This window comes from Pogona vitticeps, chromosome 2 (genome assembly GCF_051106095.1).
Source record: "Pogona vitticeps strain Pit_001003342236 chromosome 2, PviZW2.1, whole genome shotgun sequence".
Taxonomy (NCBI): Eukaryota; Metazoa; Chordata; class Lepidosauria; order Squamata; family Agamidae; genus Pogona; species Pogona vitticeps.
In genome coordinates this window covers 153,473,981-153,487,670 of record NC_135784.1, presented here as the reverse complement: position 1 = coordinate 153,487,670, position 13,690 = coordinate 153,473,981, and the positions used below count along the sequence as shown (strand labels likewise).

Genomic DNA, 13,690 nt, shown 5'->3' with positions numbered 1-13,690 from the left:
TTTGTCCTCTCAACTCGCTGCCCGTCGTGCTACTCCGGTCTTCCTCTCCCCCACCCCCCGCCAACCGCCTCAGCGAGTTCTGCTTCGAAAGAACGCGCAGTTTAGGCGCGAAATACTCTAGGGACTGGCGCGCGCCTTTTCCGCCAATGGGTCACGCGGCATCCAACGTCCCTGGCTCGCGGAGGAAGGCAGGCCAGTCGGGGACCCGGCCGCCCTTTTGATGGCTGGACAGAAGATGCGCACAGGATGCGATTCCTTCTGGGCACTTCTGATGCTGCTAAGTCACGCCCATTCTGCGATTCCTACAGACGGTGAGCTCGGCTTCCCGTGTCCTCCCAGTTATTACTTGGAAGGAAACCTAAGTCACCTTTTCGTCCCAAAGTTCTGCCCGGTTTAAAGAAAAAACATTTTTGTCTGGGCGCTCAAAACGTTCCCTTCAGGCGGAAAGCGCCAAAGTTACCCGCTCGTGTGAATTTTCCCGCCTCCTGGAAACTCAGCACGCCGAGCGAGGAAATCAATGTGCGCATGCGCCCAGGATCCAGTTCCCGGAAAGGAGGAACTGGATTCCCACTCGTTAAAACTACCAGCCCCGACAGCCTCTAAGGTAAACTGGATCGTCCGCTTAAAAAGCGAGTTGCGCATGCGCCTAAGAACGATGGGGCTTGCTCCACAGTTAGCACCTTAGGGTTACTGTACTGTGACTTACTTCCAAGTAAATCCTCATCGGCTCCTTCCCTTCCCTTACCGTTTCCTCTGAAAATCGCAGCAACAGAACTGCTACGGGACTCCACCCAAAGAGGCTCCAGTCCCCTGTTCACCCCTTCCGTGGCAGATGGTTGTAGGAAGGGTTCGTGGCGGGATTTCAATCCCCAAGGAGGTTCACGCTTGCCCTGGAGCTGCTGTTGTGGGCTCTGTGGAAAAGATGTTCGGGCACAATTATGTTGACATATTCATGTTACATAGTTATCAAAGCAAGGATCACTCCAGAGATCTCTGGCCATAGCAGGAAAAAGATTCTCAGTCTTTTTTTAGAGTTAATCAGAACTGACTGCTGACAGCAGAGCAGAAAGAACTATACTGTATAGCACAAAGACAGAAAGAGACTGAGAATATCTGGCTCCATGCTCAGTTTGCTTTTGCTTCTGAGCAAGAGTTCCTTCTGCAACCTACGAGATCGTCTACATCTAGTAACTGGTGTGGACAGAGTCTCCTTATGCCTGGGACAGAGATATGTAATAACTGGTCCTGCCTTATGCTGTCCCCCACTTCATTTCAATTGGGTAGGAACTGAAATATTGAATGGGTTCTGTATGAGAAACAAGCCTATAACAGTGATGCAAATTGAGAAACTGGGTGGGGTAATTTTTTTTGTACGGGACCAGTCCCCTCGGTGGACTCAGGGAGAAGACTCTGGTTGTAAGTAACATTTCTGGCCAGCAGGAGGTGGGATGTGCTTAGTGCATCTCGCCTTTACTTTCTGAGCCATTATGATCGGTGATCTGTTATATTTTAGCTTGTCTGATTTATATCTGTTCACTGGTTGAACCAGTGTTACTTACAGTCTAGCATTCAGACTGTTATTTAATTGCTTTCCCTGACCCATAAGGTAATATCTAGGGATTTATAAATACCAGTCATCTTGCCTCTGGTTCAGCTTTTTGGGAGTGCTGGTTCATGGATAAAACTAATTGCCTTGATTCATTATATTCTGGTTCAGCTTTCATTAGAGAATTGTCCTTCATCCCCATGGCAAATTGTCTTTTTTGGGAGATGGATGGTGAGTGTGATCCTGCTAGTTATGTTTGATTTTTCCATAACTTTTGATAGCATTTATCATGGTATCTTTCATGAAGATACATTTTACAATGTTTCAACTCCTTCTTGTAGGGCTGGCTCCAGAGAACAGTACTGGGTGATTGTGCCTTTGCACTCTGTAAGTTAAAAACAATGGACTATCACAGGGTACTGTCTTATCTCCTCTGCTATTTAACATCTCTGTGGCTTTTGAAATATGTAGCAACTTCTGAGTGCTTTGGAATCCATTTTTATCACTAAGAGGTCAGGTGGCTTTGGTGTCCAGGAACACTTGTTTTTTGGGGGGAAAGATACTTATGCATGGATAGTCATAGACTAAGTGGTGTGTTTTATGTATTGCTATCTTCATAATCAAAAGTACTGTGGTTCAGTGAGGTGCTGCAGAGCCAGAGGTTGGAAGCTGAGTTGCCCAATATGCTTTGTAGGAGAGGCAGCCTAGCCTATATAGCTCAGGCCACCCATTCTCGGTTGTCTTGGCTATTGCCGTAAACACAATATAAAAGAATTATAGGTCGAATCAGGATTGTATAAGTCACAGAACAAACCTTAGAAGTTGGTGTGTAAAGAATTGTATCCAGTTCATGCCCCCCTTCAAATGTGCCAGGTCCCCCTATGGGGGCATATGGCCCCTGTTGAGAATGGCTGGTCTTGGGCAAGTGGCCTGGTCCCAGAGTGCCTGAGAAGGAACTAGTAAACTGATGGTTGTTGTGGGTTTTTCGGGGTTCTTGGCCGTGTTCTGAAGGTGGTTCTTCCTAACGTTTCGCCAGTCTCTGTGGCCGGCATCTTCAGAGGACAGCAAACTGTGCTCTGGGTAAGGCCTGAGAGTGGAGTAAACTGCTTTTAAGTAGTAAACTGCTTTTAAGTACAGTACTGTACTCTCTATACCTATACAAACATGGAAGGAGTTCCCATAAGCTGGAATCAATTTGATGGCACCTGGCTATTATGAATGTACTATATGCAGAACTGCCACCACCTAATTCAAAATGTAGCCGCTAGAGTGCAGCACCTATTTATATAATCTTTGCCTAACTTGTAAAGTTAATAAGATATTGCTGTTTTTTTCAAATAATTTTAATGTTTGTGTATTTTATATATCATTTAATAGCACTGTTTACGTAGGCTGCATAGGAGTTAAAGTGGCACATAAATAAATTTCAATTCAATCTCCCAATAACCTACCTATTAACTCCATTCCCCCAGGTCCATACTTTTTTCTGTGCCTCTAAGAGGCACCAAGCTACTTTAAAGGAGCCTCGTAGCACAGTGGCTAAACCGCTGTACTGCCACCAAAACTGTGCTCACGACCTGGGGTTCAATCCCAGGTAGCGGCTCAAGGTTGACTCAGCCTTCTATCCTTCCGAGGTCGGTAAAATGAGTACCCAGCTTGCTGGGGGGGGCAATGTGTAGCCTGCATAATTAACTTGTAAATCGCTCAGAGAGTGCTTGAAGCACTATGGGGCGGTATACAGTGGTGCCTCGCACAACAAGCGCCCCGTAGAGCGATGAATTCGCTCTACGGTGACGCTTTTGCAATCACTAATGCGATCGCAGAGCGATGCCCCCAATGGGCGAAAATCACAGAGCGAAGGTCGGTAAGCGCTTCGCTTTGCGACCTGCCGATCAGCTGTTCCGCGGCTTCAAAATGGCTGCCGGAACAGCCGAAATGGCCGGCTGCAGCGTTTTTGCGCCCTTGGTAAGCAAGGGGAGGGTGCGAAAACGCTGCCGGAACAGCCGAAATGGCTGCGCGCAGCGTTTTCGCGCCTTCCCCTCGCTTACCAAGGGCGTGAAAATGCTGCGGCCAGCCATTTCGGCTGTGCCGGCGGCCATTTTGGACCCACCGGACAGCTGATCGCAGCCATTTTCGCGCCCTCGTTCAGGGAGGGGAGGGCGCGAAAATGGCTGCCGGCCATCAGAGAAACATCGCTGAACGGTGAGTACAGCAGCCGACTGGAACGCATTAAACACTGTTTAATGCGTTCCAATGGGCTTTTCTGCCCCGCTCAGCGATGTTTCACACAGTGAGAGTTAATTCGGGACGGATTAACCTCGCTGTGCGAGGCATCGCTGTATAAGCAGCACGCTTTGCTTTTGCTTTTTTAAATGTGTTATTCTTCTATGTTGGCTTTGTTTTTCAATGGTTACAAATGTTGTACATCATCCATATAACTTTTGATTTCCAGAATGCGGCACCAGGCCTGCTGTGGAAGATATAACAGGGACTCAAGTAGTAGGTGGACACAATGTTCAGCTCGGGGCCTGGCCATGGCAAGTTAGCCTTCAGATTTATCGTGTTGGATCAGGTCGTTATCTCCATGAGTGTGGTGGATCCTTAATTAATAACAACTCAGTGCTGACAGCAGCACACTGCATTAAAAAATGGATGTATGTATTTTTCATTTCTTCACCTTTTTATGTCCACCACATTAATCAAAATTAGCAATTTGCCCTTTAAGAACTATAATAAATTCAACACTTCTTTAACTGAACCTCTAGTTTTCTTCCTCTACCCCCTCCCTGGATGTAGAAGTGAGAGTTGACCCTAGAAGACAATGGACTTTTGGCAGAGTTGTGATGGGATAGCAAAGTATTGTTTCTCCAATTTCCTAATTTTAAGCACTGAGCCTTGTGGCACAAGTGGTTAAACTGCTATACTGCAGCTAAAACTGTGCTCACAACCCGGGGTTCTGTCCTTCAGAGGTTGGTCAAATGAGTACCCAGGGGTAATGTGTAGCTTGCACAATTAACTTGTAAACCGTCCAGAGAGTGCTTGAAGCGGTATGCGGCGGTATATAAGCAGCACGGTTTGCTTTGCCAATCTCCAAATAAAAGGCTACAGTAAGCAAACAGAGGAGTTTATATCTGTGGTGTGCATTGTGAACCCAGAATTCCTCCATCTACACAATGTTACTCGAGTAATTTCATACCACCGTCCTGCCAATATTTTGTAGGTTCTGGAACCACACAAGTGCTGAGCACACACAGAACTGTTCTGGTCTCTCTGCCCACTGCCATATGTTTCTTTTCAATTTATATACATATTTTGGTGTTCCTGGACTGCCCTTGTAAGTACTGTATGCAGAAAGCATTTGGATCATGAACAGTTTTGGCTGCAGTACAGCAGTTTAACCACTGAGTCATGAGGCTCAAAGTTACATAGGAGCCACTCTTGCTATTGCTAATGCCAAGATCTTATCTGCACCTGCATAACACATCTTGCTGAGTGCTTAGAAACACCTTTGTTCTGTGTTTTCTCCCACAATAGCAGGGGTTGTGTGTGAAAGCTGGAGTCCTTTGTCTTTGTCAAATATGAATTAAGTTATATGTTATCAAGAAAACACTGAAAAATGTTTCACAATGATGACACTTTCACTTTAATCAACTTTAATTCAAGTTGGTTACCTTTCCATTCTTGTAATTTTGCACAGCTATAAAGAACTATGCAAATACAGTCTGTGGATTTTCATTCTCTTTGTTCACTAAGTTAGGGACAAAGGAAGCTGTCTTTCACTGAGTTAGAAACATGGTCTGTTTACCCTAGAATTGCTCTAACTGGCAGTGGTCTTCAGCGTTTCAGACATGTTTCTTTTCTAGCTCTACCTGAAGATCACTTGTGATCTCCCATTCTAAGCACTAAGCAGGCTTGCCCCTGCTTAGCTTCCAAAACCAGACAAGGGCAGTGTGTTCACAATGAAAGGACAAATGAGCCTCCAGCTTTTTTCCCCAGTATACCTCATTTTATCAGGTAGGAGATTTTTTTAGGGGAAAAAATTATTTAACAGTGACAGAGAGCTCTGAAATATATACACAAAACAATGTATATACTGGCTATAGCTTTGATGGTTTCTTGATAAACTGTGTCCTAGGAGTCCTAAGCATCACCTGGAAGGCAGCTGGCCCAGGAAAAAGAACAGACTGCACAATTGTAGCAAATTGTACCATCTTAGTTAGAACTGGCCAGATTCTTCCTAGTGAACTAAAGATAGTTGTACCTACAACTGCCTTATCTAGCACCTCTTTAGAGCACAATGCCCATCATGCCAGGCACAATAATTTCTTAGTAGAATTCTTAACTATGAAGAGCATTACATGCTGGTGGCCAAAATCCTGTTGTTCACTAGTAAATCACACTAGGGTAGGCCGACTGAATCAATGAGGATTTATTGAATCAGCTCTCCCATAAGTTCCATTGATTCAAATGAGCCAACTATAACTGGAACTTACTATGTTATACTGAATCATCCCTACTGATTCAGTGAGCCTGCTCTTGTGTGATTGTGCCAGGCAACAGGCCAGTAAAAAGTTTCTAACATAATTCCACTCAGTTTCAAAAATAGAGGTGTGTAAATTTTTATTTTTGTACTAGTTTCATTACAGAATGAATTCTGGAATTTGTAATCCAATAACACAAATTAGCACAACTCTGCTCAGAGTTTCACCATGTGAAACAGGATACTGCTCAAGAAATAAAAAATTGAACATATTGAAATACTTCTGCATTTCTTTGGATCCTGGTCTTATTATTTGTGGTCCTGATTCTGTGAGTTATCTTCTGTGTTATCTCTAGTCAGGTTACTTGAATTCCACTTTACAAAAATACCTTTCTCTGATTCTGAGTAAAATTATTTTTTTCTTCTTGCTTTGGTGTTGTGTTGTTCTAGAATTCTCTGAAGTTGGGATTCAGTAAAATTCACTAACTCTGCAGGGTTCGTTTGGTTTTTTTAACTGTCCTAGAAACCCAGAGTATTGGAGAGCTGTACTTGGCTTGCATCATCTGTATAAGTGGAACTCACATACTATGTATCGACGGGTGAAAAAGATTGTGATCCATCCTGATTTCAAGTGGGGCAGCTATGAAAATGACATTGCCTTTTTTCAACTACTGAGGTTTGTCAAATACAATGAATATATTCAGCCTATTTGCTTGCCTGACATTGCTCATCTTGTGACTGATATGGACCTTTGCTACATAAGTGGATGGGGAAAGAGGGAGAAGAAAGGTAAGGCTCTTTTGTTTCTCTTAGAATATGTTCATGGTGCAACTAGACAGGACAACCATTGCAGGTTCAGTCAGCTTCAAAAGGGTCACCTTTCTGAGTGTGATCATTGGCATCTGAATCAGTTTTCCATGCACAACATACAAGCTTGTGCTTATCCTGGGACAAGAAACCACACATCAGATCACTATAATTCTCACCAGAATCATAGTTTGCATATCCCGCTCTCTGTTTTTAATAGTTTCTGCCCTGCCTTAGCTACCTTTTAGTGAAACAGGACTGAACTGGGTAAAAAACACATCCAAAAAGAGTCTGATATTCATGTAAGAATGGGAGAATAGGGTGAGGAGGATTCTCCAGAGTCATAGTCCATCACTCTACTATACCAAACTGGGAATCCAGTAAGTTCAAATAGACATAGGAAAGGGACAGGTTGGTTTGGAGCAGATTTTGGGGGTGCACAGGAAGAGAGGGAGTATATCTGCCATGTTGTTCCATTAACAGGAACACTAATTGAATATGTGCCCCCCATGCCCTAACTCTTAGTACATCATAAGTAACAACTCTTATAATCTGTTTGTCACTTGAAAGATGATCACCAGCACTTTAAGTAAGGTCCTGAAACACACTAGCAACACTTTTATAAATACTATACAGAATTGGTGTTACAAGCAGTAATCTAGGTTTGGAAAGCAGTCAAAAAGGTGCATTCTACACTAGGTTAAATTTGCGAATAATCTTCAACACAATTACATGTTAACCAATTACTGTAGTTCACACTGTATTTAACCAGTGCATGGATGATTACAAGAGGTGTGTTTTTCGTGAAAATGTAGCTGGTCAACAAGCCAAACTGGTAAAATGGACCCTTCATTTTTGGTATCTAATATGTTTTCTAGATTATGTGGGAGATGAAAGCTCAAAGGAGACTCCTTAGACTTAAGAATACTATACTGGAGCCAGAACTCCCAGTGCCCAGCATTTTTCCATGTGGCTCAACTTGTTACAACATTTTCAACCAAATATGTTTCCAGTAATGTTTTGTGCTTTCTTCACAGACAAATTTCAAAATACATTACAGGAAACCAAAGTAGACATTATTCCACTATACATCTGTAATAGATTTGACTGGTTTAATGGGAGAATATCAAGGAATATGATTTGTGCTGGCTCTGCAAGTGGACATGGAGATAGCTGTGAGGTAAAATAAAAATAATTTTGTTTTAGAAGATCTTGAAGTTTCATCCTGTCATGAAGTTACTTGGCAAAACCTTTTTGGCTGTAAGCGTATAATCTTTTTTTAAGAGGAGGGGAATGCATAAGAAAAGTTACATCAAACCATTGTTTCAATTGAAATTGAAAATATAATTGTTTTTAATATCATTTTTTAAATCAGTGGTAATTTAGGAATAGCTAAGTAATGGGGAATAGCTAAGGAATGGGGGAAAACATATGAGCTTTACAAAAAAAGTAAAAATAAATTGTTTCCATCAATTCAGAAGCTTTAGGCCACTCTGTTTTAGTCTAAAACATAGTGTGGATGTGATTAATATTTGTGTGCATAATGCCTTGTTATGACAATTTAGTTGAGTCATTCACCTTTTGGTCTCTAACCTGATTTTTGGGATAAGCTTATGGAAGCAAAGCAGCCAATTCCAGAATATTCACAGTAACATTTTAGAAGCACTACAGTTCAGTCAAAGCAATACTCTTGTTTTCAGGTCAATCTGTCCTTGAAAACATTATTTTATTTTAATCTGAGAAATGTAACAGACTCATTGGTTAATGTTTCTATAGCATCAAAACAGTTCAGTATGCTCAACTTGTTCTTTATTTTCATGTTTCAGGGGGACAGTGGTGGACCTTTGATGTGCAATTTTCCAAATGTCTCAGAATATTATTTAATAGGAATCACCAGCTCTGCTACTGCATGTGGGATCCCAAAGCATCCAGGAATATATCTTAATACAGTCCATTATAGAACTTGGATAGATTCACAGCTATATAGTAAGACCACCATGAGCATTCAACACATTGTGATCTTTTTCATTATGGAATGGGTAATCTTTTATGTACTTCTATAAAGAAACAAACTCTGCTTTTGTTTACTCAATTAATGCTGTCAGATTGCTTTCTAAACCAGCGGCCCCCAACCTTTTTGGGACCGCAGACCAGCTGAGCCTCTGAGGAAGACGGGGCACCCACACACATTTGCGCAGGCATGCGCTCTTGGGTGCATGTGTGCTCTCTCAGGTGCAGTGGGGTAGCATGCACGCACACCAGCACCAACGTTCCCCTACCCCTTCACACGAGCTCCTGTATGCCCACCTGCCCACCCCTTTGCACTGGCACATGTGTGAAGGGGTGGGGGAGTGCTGACAACGGCACTGGCACACATACACTTGTGCAAAGCAGCTGTGGGGAGTGTGTGTAGAGGGGCAGGAGGTCTGTCTCCACGGCCCGGTCCGGCTCAGGCCACCGACCGGCACCAGGCTGCAGACTGGGGGTTAATGACTTCTATTCTAAACCAAATGCTTCTTCTAGTAAACATGTGCATTTCATCAAGTTAATTATTTTTATAATCAATAGTCCTTGTAATTTATTGTTTTATCTACATTTTGAATATGCAAACAGCTTGTTTACTAGAAAGTAAGACCTTTTGAACACATTGGCCAAAATCCTGTTGCGTATCTATGTCTACTTAAGTTGCACAAGCCATTTCCAAATTTGCTTGAAGGCAAAAGTTGCATCCAGGAAGCAATTCTGTGGGCACAGCTGTGCCGGTCGTGCAGTCAGACATGCAGACTGCCTGGGTATTAATTCCCATGAATGTCTGCAAGCATAACTACACACTATGCTAAGTACAATAAGATTCTGCCATTGTTTTACTTTTGAGTAAAATGTACAGACCTGAAGGGACAGTTTCCTTAGACTTCCTGTATAGAAATAGAAAGCCCATTCTCCAAATCTCTATTTTTGCATTACCTTATTGAATTGTCCACTTAGAGAGGTACAGTGGTACCTCGCATAGCGATTGCTCCGTTTTACGGCGAAATCGCTTAGCGACGCTGTTTTTGCGATCGCAAAAGCAATCGCTTTGCGATGGTCCCTATGGGTGAATTTTGCTTTGCGATGATCGTGGGGAAGCGATCATCGCAAAGCCATTTTCGGCCAGCTGATCGGTGGTTTCAAAATGGCCGCCCGCTGTTTTCAGGCACGGATACCTCGCTTTAGAGGCACCGAAAATGGCAGCGCTATGGAGGATCTTCACTTAAAGGTGAGTTTAAGCCCATAGTAACGCATTAATTGCATTTTAATGAGTTTCTATGGGATTTTTATTTTCGCTTAGCGATGTTATCGCTTAGGAGCGATTTTTTCGGAACGAATTAACATCGCTAAGCGAGGCACCACTGTATTAGCATGCTTCCAGGGCCCATGAAGAATCTCCCCAGCAGCCCAAAGATGAGTCAGCACACTCAAGCTGATTGACTTCTGGAGAAGGATGGAAAACAATGTGGCCTGAAAGACAAAGTGTCCAGAATTCTGAAGAGAACCTCTCCACATTACATTTCGTTGTATATCTTGCTAATACAAAATATTGGATAAGCACCATAAAATTATTTTTATTTATTTATTTATTTATTTGATTTAGACCCCGCCCATCTGGTCTAAAAGACCACTCTAGGCGGCTTCCAATATAGTAAAAACAGTGAATATCAAAAACACACACAATTACATAAATCATATTGTAATAAACAGAATACAACAATAGAATAGAAAATACATAAGGAGAGAATAAAGAAAAGTCAGATATTAACTGGAGGGAAGGCCTGAATGTATAGCCATGTTTTTAATTGACTTTTAAAAGTGTCCAAAGTGGGGGCCGCGCGGATCTCAGGAGGGAGATTGTTCCAGAGGCGATGAGCCACCACCGAGAAGGCCCGGTTTCGTGTCCTTTCTTTCCGGACCTCCCTCGTCGTTAGGCTCCTCAGCCTCACCTCTTGGCTCATGCGGGTGATCCGAGTAGATCTAGGTGGAAGCAGGCGTTCCATTATACCAGGAACTCTCAATTTGAGATGCCATTTCCACTGGTTTCTCCAACACGGAGTCTATACACTTGCCACTGTAATTTGGTCAGTCATAGGGACAAAAACTATTGTAATCCCATAAACCATGGAGATGCCGATTTTCACCAACAGGGCTTCTGGGTGAATAATACTGGACACTTTCAGGCCAAACAATAGAAGAAAAGATGGAGTGGGTTTATTTTGTTGGAGTCCAGGGATCAGGCCTATATCACAAATCCAATACCATGAGTGGAAAAAATGATGTAAACCAAGCTTCTTCCAGGCTGATTTTTAGATGTGTCAAAATACAACATAGTTGATATGGGTTCATGGTGATTATATGTAGTTCAACATATCAGGAGGGCCCCTGGTTTGTGATGATGACTTTAATCACAGAACCCAAAGCAAATGCTTGCAGATGGTCTTCCATCCTGGCACTGACCAGAACCAGGTGTGCTCAGCTTCAGTAAGGTTGCTGCTAAATATACTTCATGCAAGACTGTTCAGTTCTGCAAACTACTCAAGCATCTCTTCGTAGGAGAGGATCTCCATGTCTGGCTGATACTTATTGTGGCCCTTCATAGCCCAGGATAATTTCTTTAAGAGCAGTCTTACAGATACTCCTTCATGATTGCCCTTTCTTGTAAAGTGATATTCACTGCCATATTGATACAGCTAGAGCTGGTCAGACCTTTCCTAATTCATGATCTTTTTTATGATCAGGGAGACAACTGTCAAACAAACAAAATAAGCTTCAACTTTTGAAGTAGATTTTCCATTATTCAAATCACAGCAACTCAATCTATCACAAGGCTGTGTCTTGGATACATTCATAGACAGATCTGCAGACCTAGAGCATGAATGCAAATGGGTACAGTTCTACTCTAAAGTGCTTAGCAAAAATGTCACAGTGTGCTTCTGAGAGCTATCTCACACCAATGTTCCCTCCAATTTTCTGCCAGTGCTAAGTGGGGGCCCTGCCCATGGGGTTCTGGCCACAATCGGAACCAAATAAGTGACAAAAATTGCTGAAGGTGTGCGGCACCAATGCAGTGCTGCACAGTTGCACAGCTTAGTGAATGTTGCCTCACACAATTGTACACTAAGTTATAAAAGATCACACTAATCCATAGTTCTTGTCACATTCAAATTCCTATGAAAACTCAGATTACTACTGCCTTTTCCACCACTTGCTTTCAAGCTATGCTCGAAAATATCACTGCACCTCATCCTTTCTCATCTTTTTCTCCCACTGCACTGTATCATGGTACACTCATTCTTTAATCTTTTTAGAACACACACAAAATATTGGGCACTTACAAGCTGAAAACAGGAGAACTATCCCTTGAAATACTGATTTGCAAACACCCTTCAGAGTGTGAATTTACTTTATCATACATGAAGGATCCAGTTTTTGTTATATATGGTTTTAGTTAGTGCATTTAACATATTGATAATACCAAAATGTGAAAAAAAATTAAAAATATGTATGTTGAAGACAATCTCAAGAAGAGCACAATATAACTGGCATGGACCCATTATTTGTTTAATTAACTTTTCCCTTCCTTTCTTAAAAATGGTGTTCAAAGTAGCTAAGAATACAGAACTGAAAATATTGATTACAATGTACCATAGAAGTCAGCAAACTATGTACATCCCAACAAACAAGGGACTTTTTACCAATTACTGTTACATGCACACCTGCTCTCTTGAGTTTAAAATCTACAATTTAATACAATTTAAATCTACAATTTAAATCTACAATTTAATATTGGCAAACATCAGGTAAGACAGTGAAAGACTTGTACCTGACACAGTGACAGGCAGCTGTAGTATGATGAAAGGACTAGGTAGTGGGCATTTTTATCTTCCTTCCCAGCCTACATATGTCACCAGTGTCATAGGAAAGAGCTAGAACAGTGTTCCCAAAATGTGCACCTGAAAGCCCATTTAGGGGCACCATAGAATCCTCTCTTCTTCCCCTCCCCCCGTTCTCCCGCCCCCAACCAAATTATCATACAGCACTTACTTGCAGTTTCTCTGGTGTCCATGCATGGTGCAGAGGGAACCCTGGCCCAGTTTTCCAAAGGAATGAGTTTCCTGCCCTCCTGTTTGCAAGGAAGCCTTCTTTGCCCCCTCCCTGCAAAAAAAAGCAGCTTCTCCATTTTCCCAGAGAAGTCTGGCCACAAGTATGTTTCCATTGCAGCCAGTCTTGGTAATACATCTCGGGAAGTGTGGTGTTTTTTATTATTTCATTTTTTCAGGCAGTGGATAAACGAAACTACAGGTACTAATCCCGTGGATACAGCAATCCTACTGTAGTGCGGAGCTGCAGCCAGTGGCCAGGATTCAAAAAAGTTTGGAAACCACTGAGCTAAAGGCAATAGCCTGGACATGTGTATGTACAGACTGATGGTTTCTAGAACTGTTAGACCAAAGGCACTGAACAGCTATTCCACAATTTCTTCCTTAAATCAAAATTTTAAAAAACACAGTGGAAAAACAATTTTCCTCATTGTAGCAATCCATAAATAAAAGTGACTGCCTTATTGGAGACAGTGGAGAAGGGCTACTGCCAAAAGCTCAGCTGCCCAGACTTCTCTGCTCCCACTTCTCCAACACTATTGTGCCAGCAGTAGAGTTAATACAATACAGTGGTGCCTCTCTTAATGACGATAATCCATTCCAGGAAAATCGTTAAGCGAAAACATCATAAATCGAAATTAAAAAAACCCATTGAAACGCATTGAAAACCATTCAGTGCGTTCCATTGGACTAAAAACTCACCGTCCAGCGAAGATCCTCCATACG

General features: G+C 42.3%; 1 protein-coding gene and 1 long non-coding RNA gene across 2 annotated transcripts; one reads left to right on the top strand and one right to left on the bottom strand.

Annotated features, from left to right (window-relative positions):
• Positions 1–127: 127 nt before the first annotated feature.
• On the top strand, positions 128–8,925 carry LOC110075114 (transmembrane protease serine 12). The gene is made up of 5 exons (XM_020786032.3): positions 128–311; positions 3,999–4,200; positions 6,550–6,815; positions 7,871–8,013; positions 8,660–8,925. The coding sequence occupies exons 1-5, from the start codon at positions 221–223 to the stop codon at positions 8,894–8,896; spliced, it is 939 nt and encodes a 312-aa protein (XP_020641691.3). The 5' UTR covers positions 128–220; the 3' UTR covers positions 8,897–8,925.
• Positions 8,926–10,544: 1,619 nt separating this feature from the next.
• On the bottom strand, positions 10,545–13,674 carry LOC140704616 (uncharacterized). The gene is made up of 2 exons (XR_012083928.2): positions 12,909–13,674; positions 10,545–11,610 (listed from the first exon to the last, which is right to left on the bottom strand). It is a non-coding gene; the product is annotated as an uncharacterized LOC140704616 (long non-coding RNA).
• Positions 13,675–13,690: the final 16 nt, after the last annotated feature.

What these genes read in the sequence shown, in the direction of transcription:
- LOC110075114 (XM_020786032.3), top strand. Translation starts at nt 221, where the DNA reads ATGGCTGGACAGAAGATGCGCACAGGATGCGATTCCTTCTGGGCACTT. An exon ending in TTCTGCGATTCCTACAGACG is followed by an intron (nt 312 to 3,998) that starts GTGAGCTCGGCT and finishes TTTGATTTCCAG; the next exon opens with AATGCGGCACCAGGCCTGCT. An exon ending in CACTGCATTAAAAAATGGAT is followed by an intron (nt 4,201 to 6,549) that starts GTATGTATTTTT and finishes TAACTGTCCTAG; the next exon opens with AAACCCAGAGTATTGGAGAG.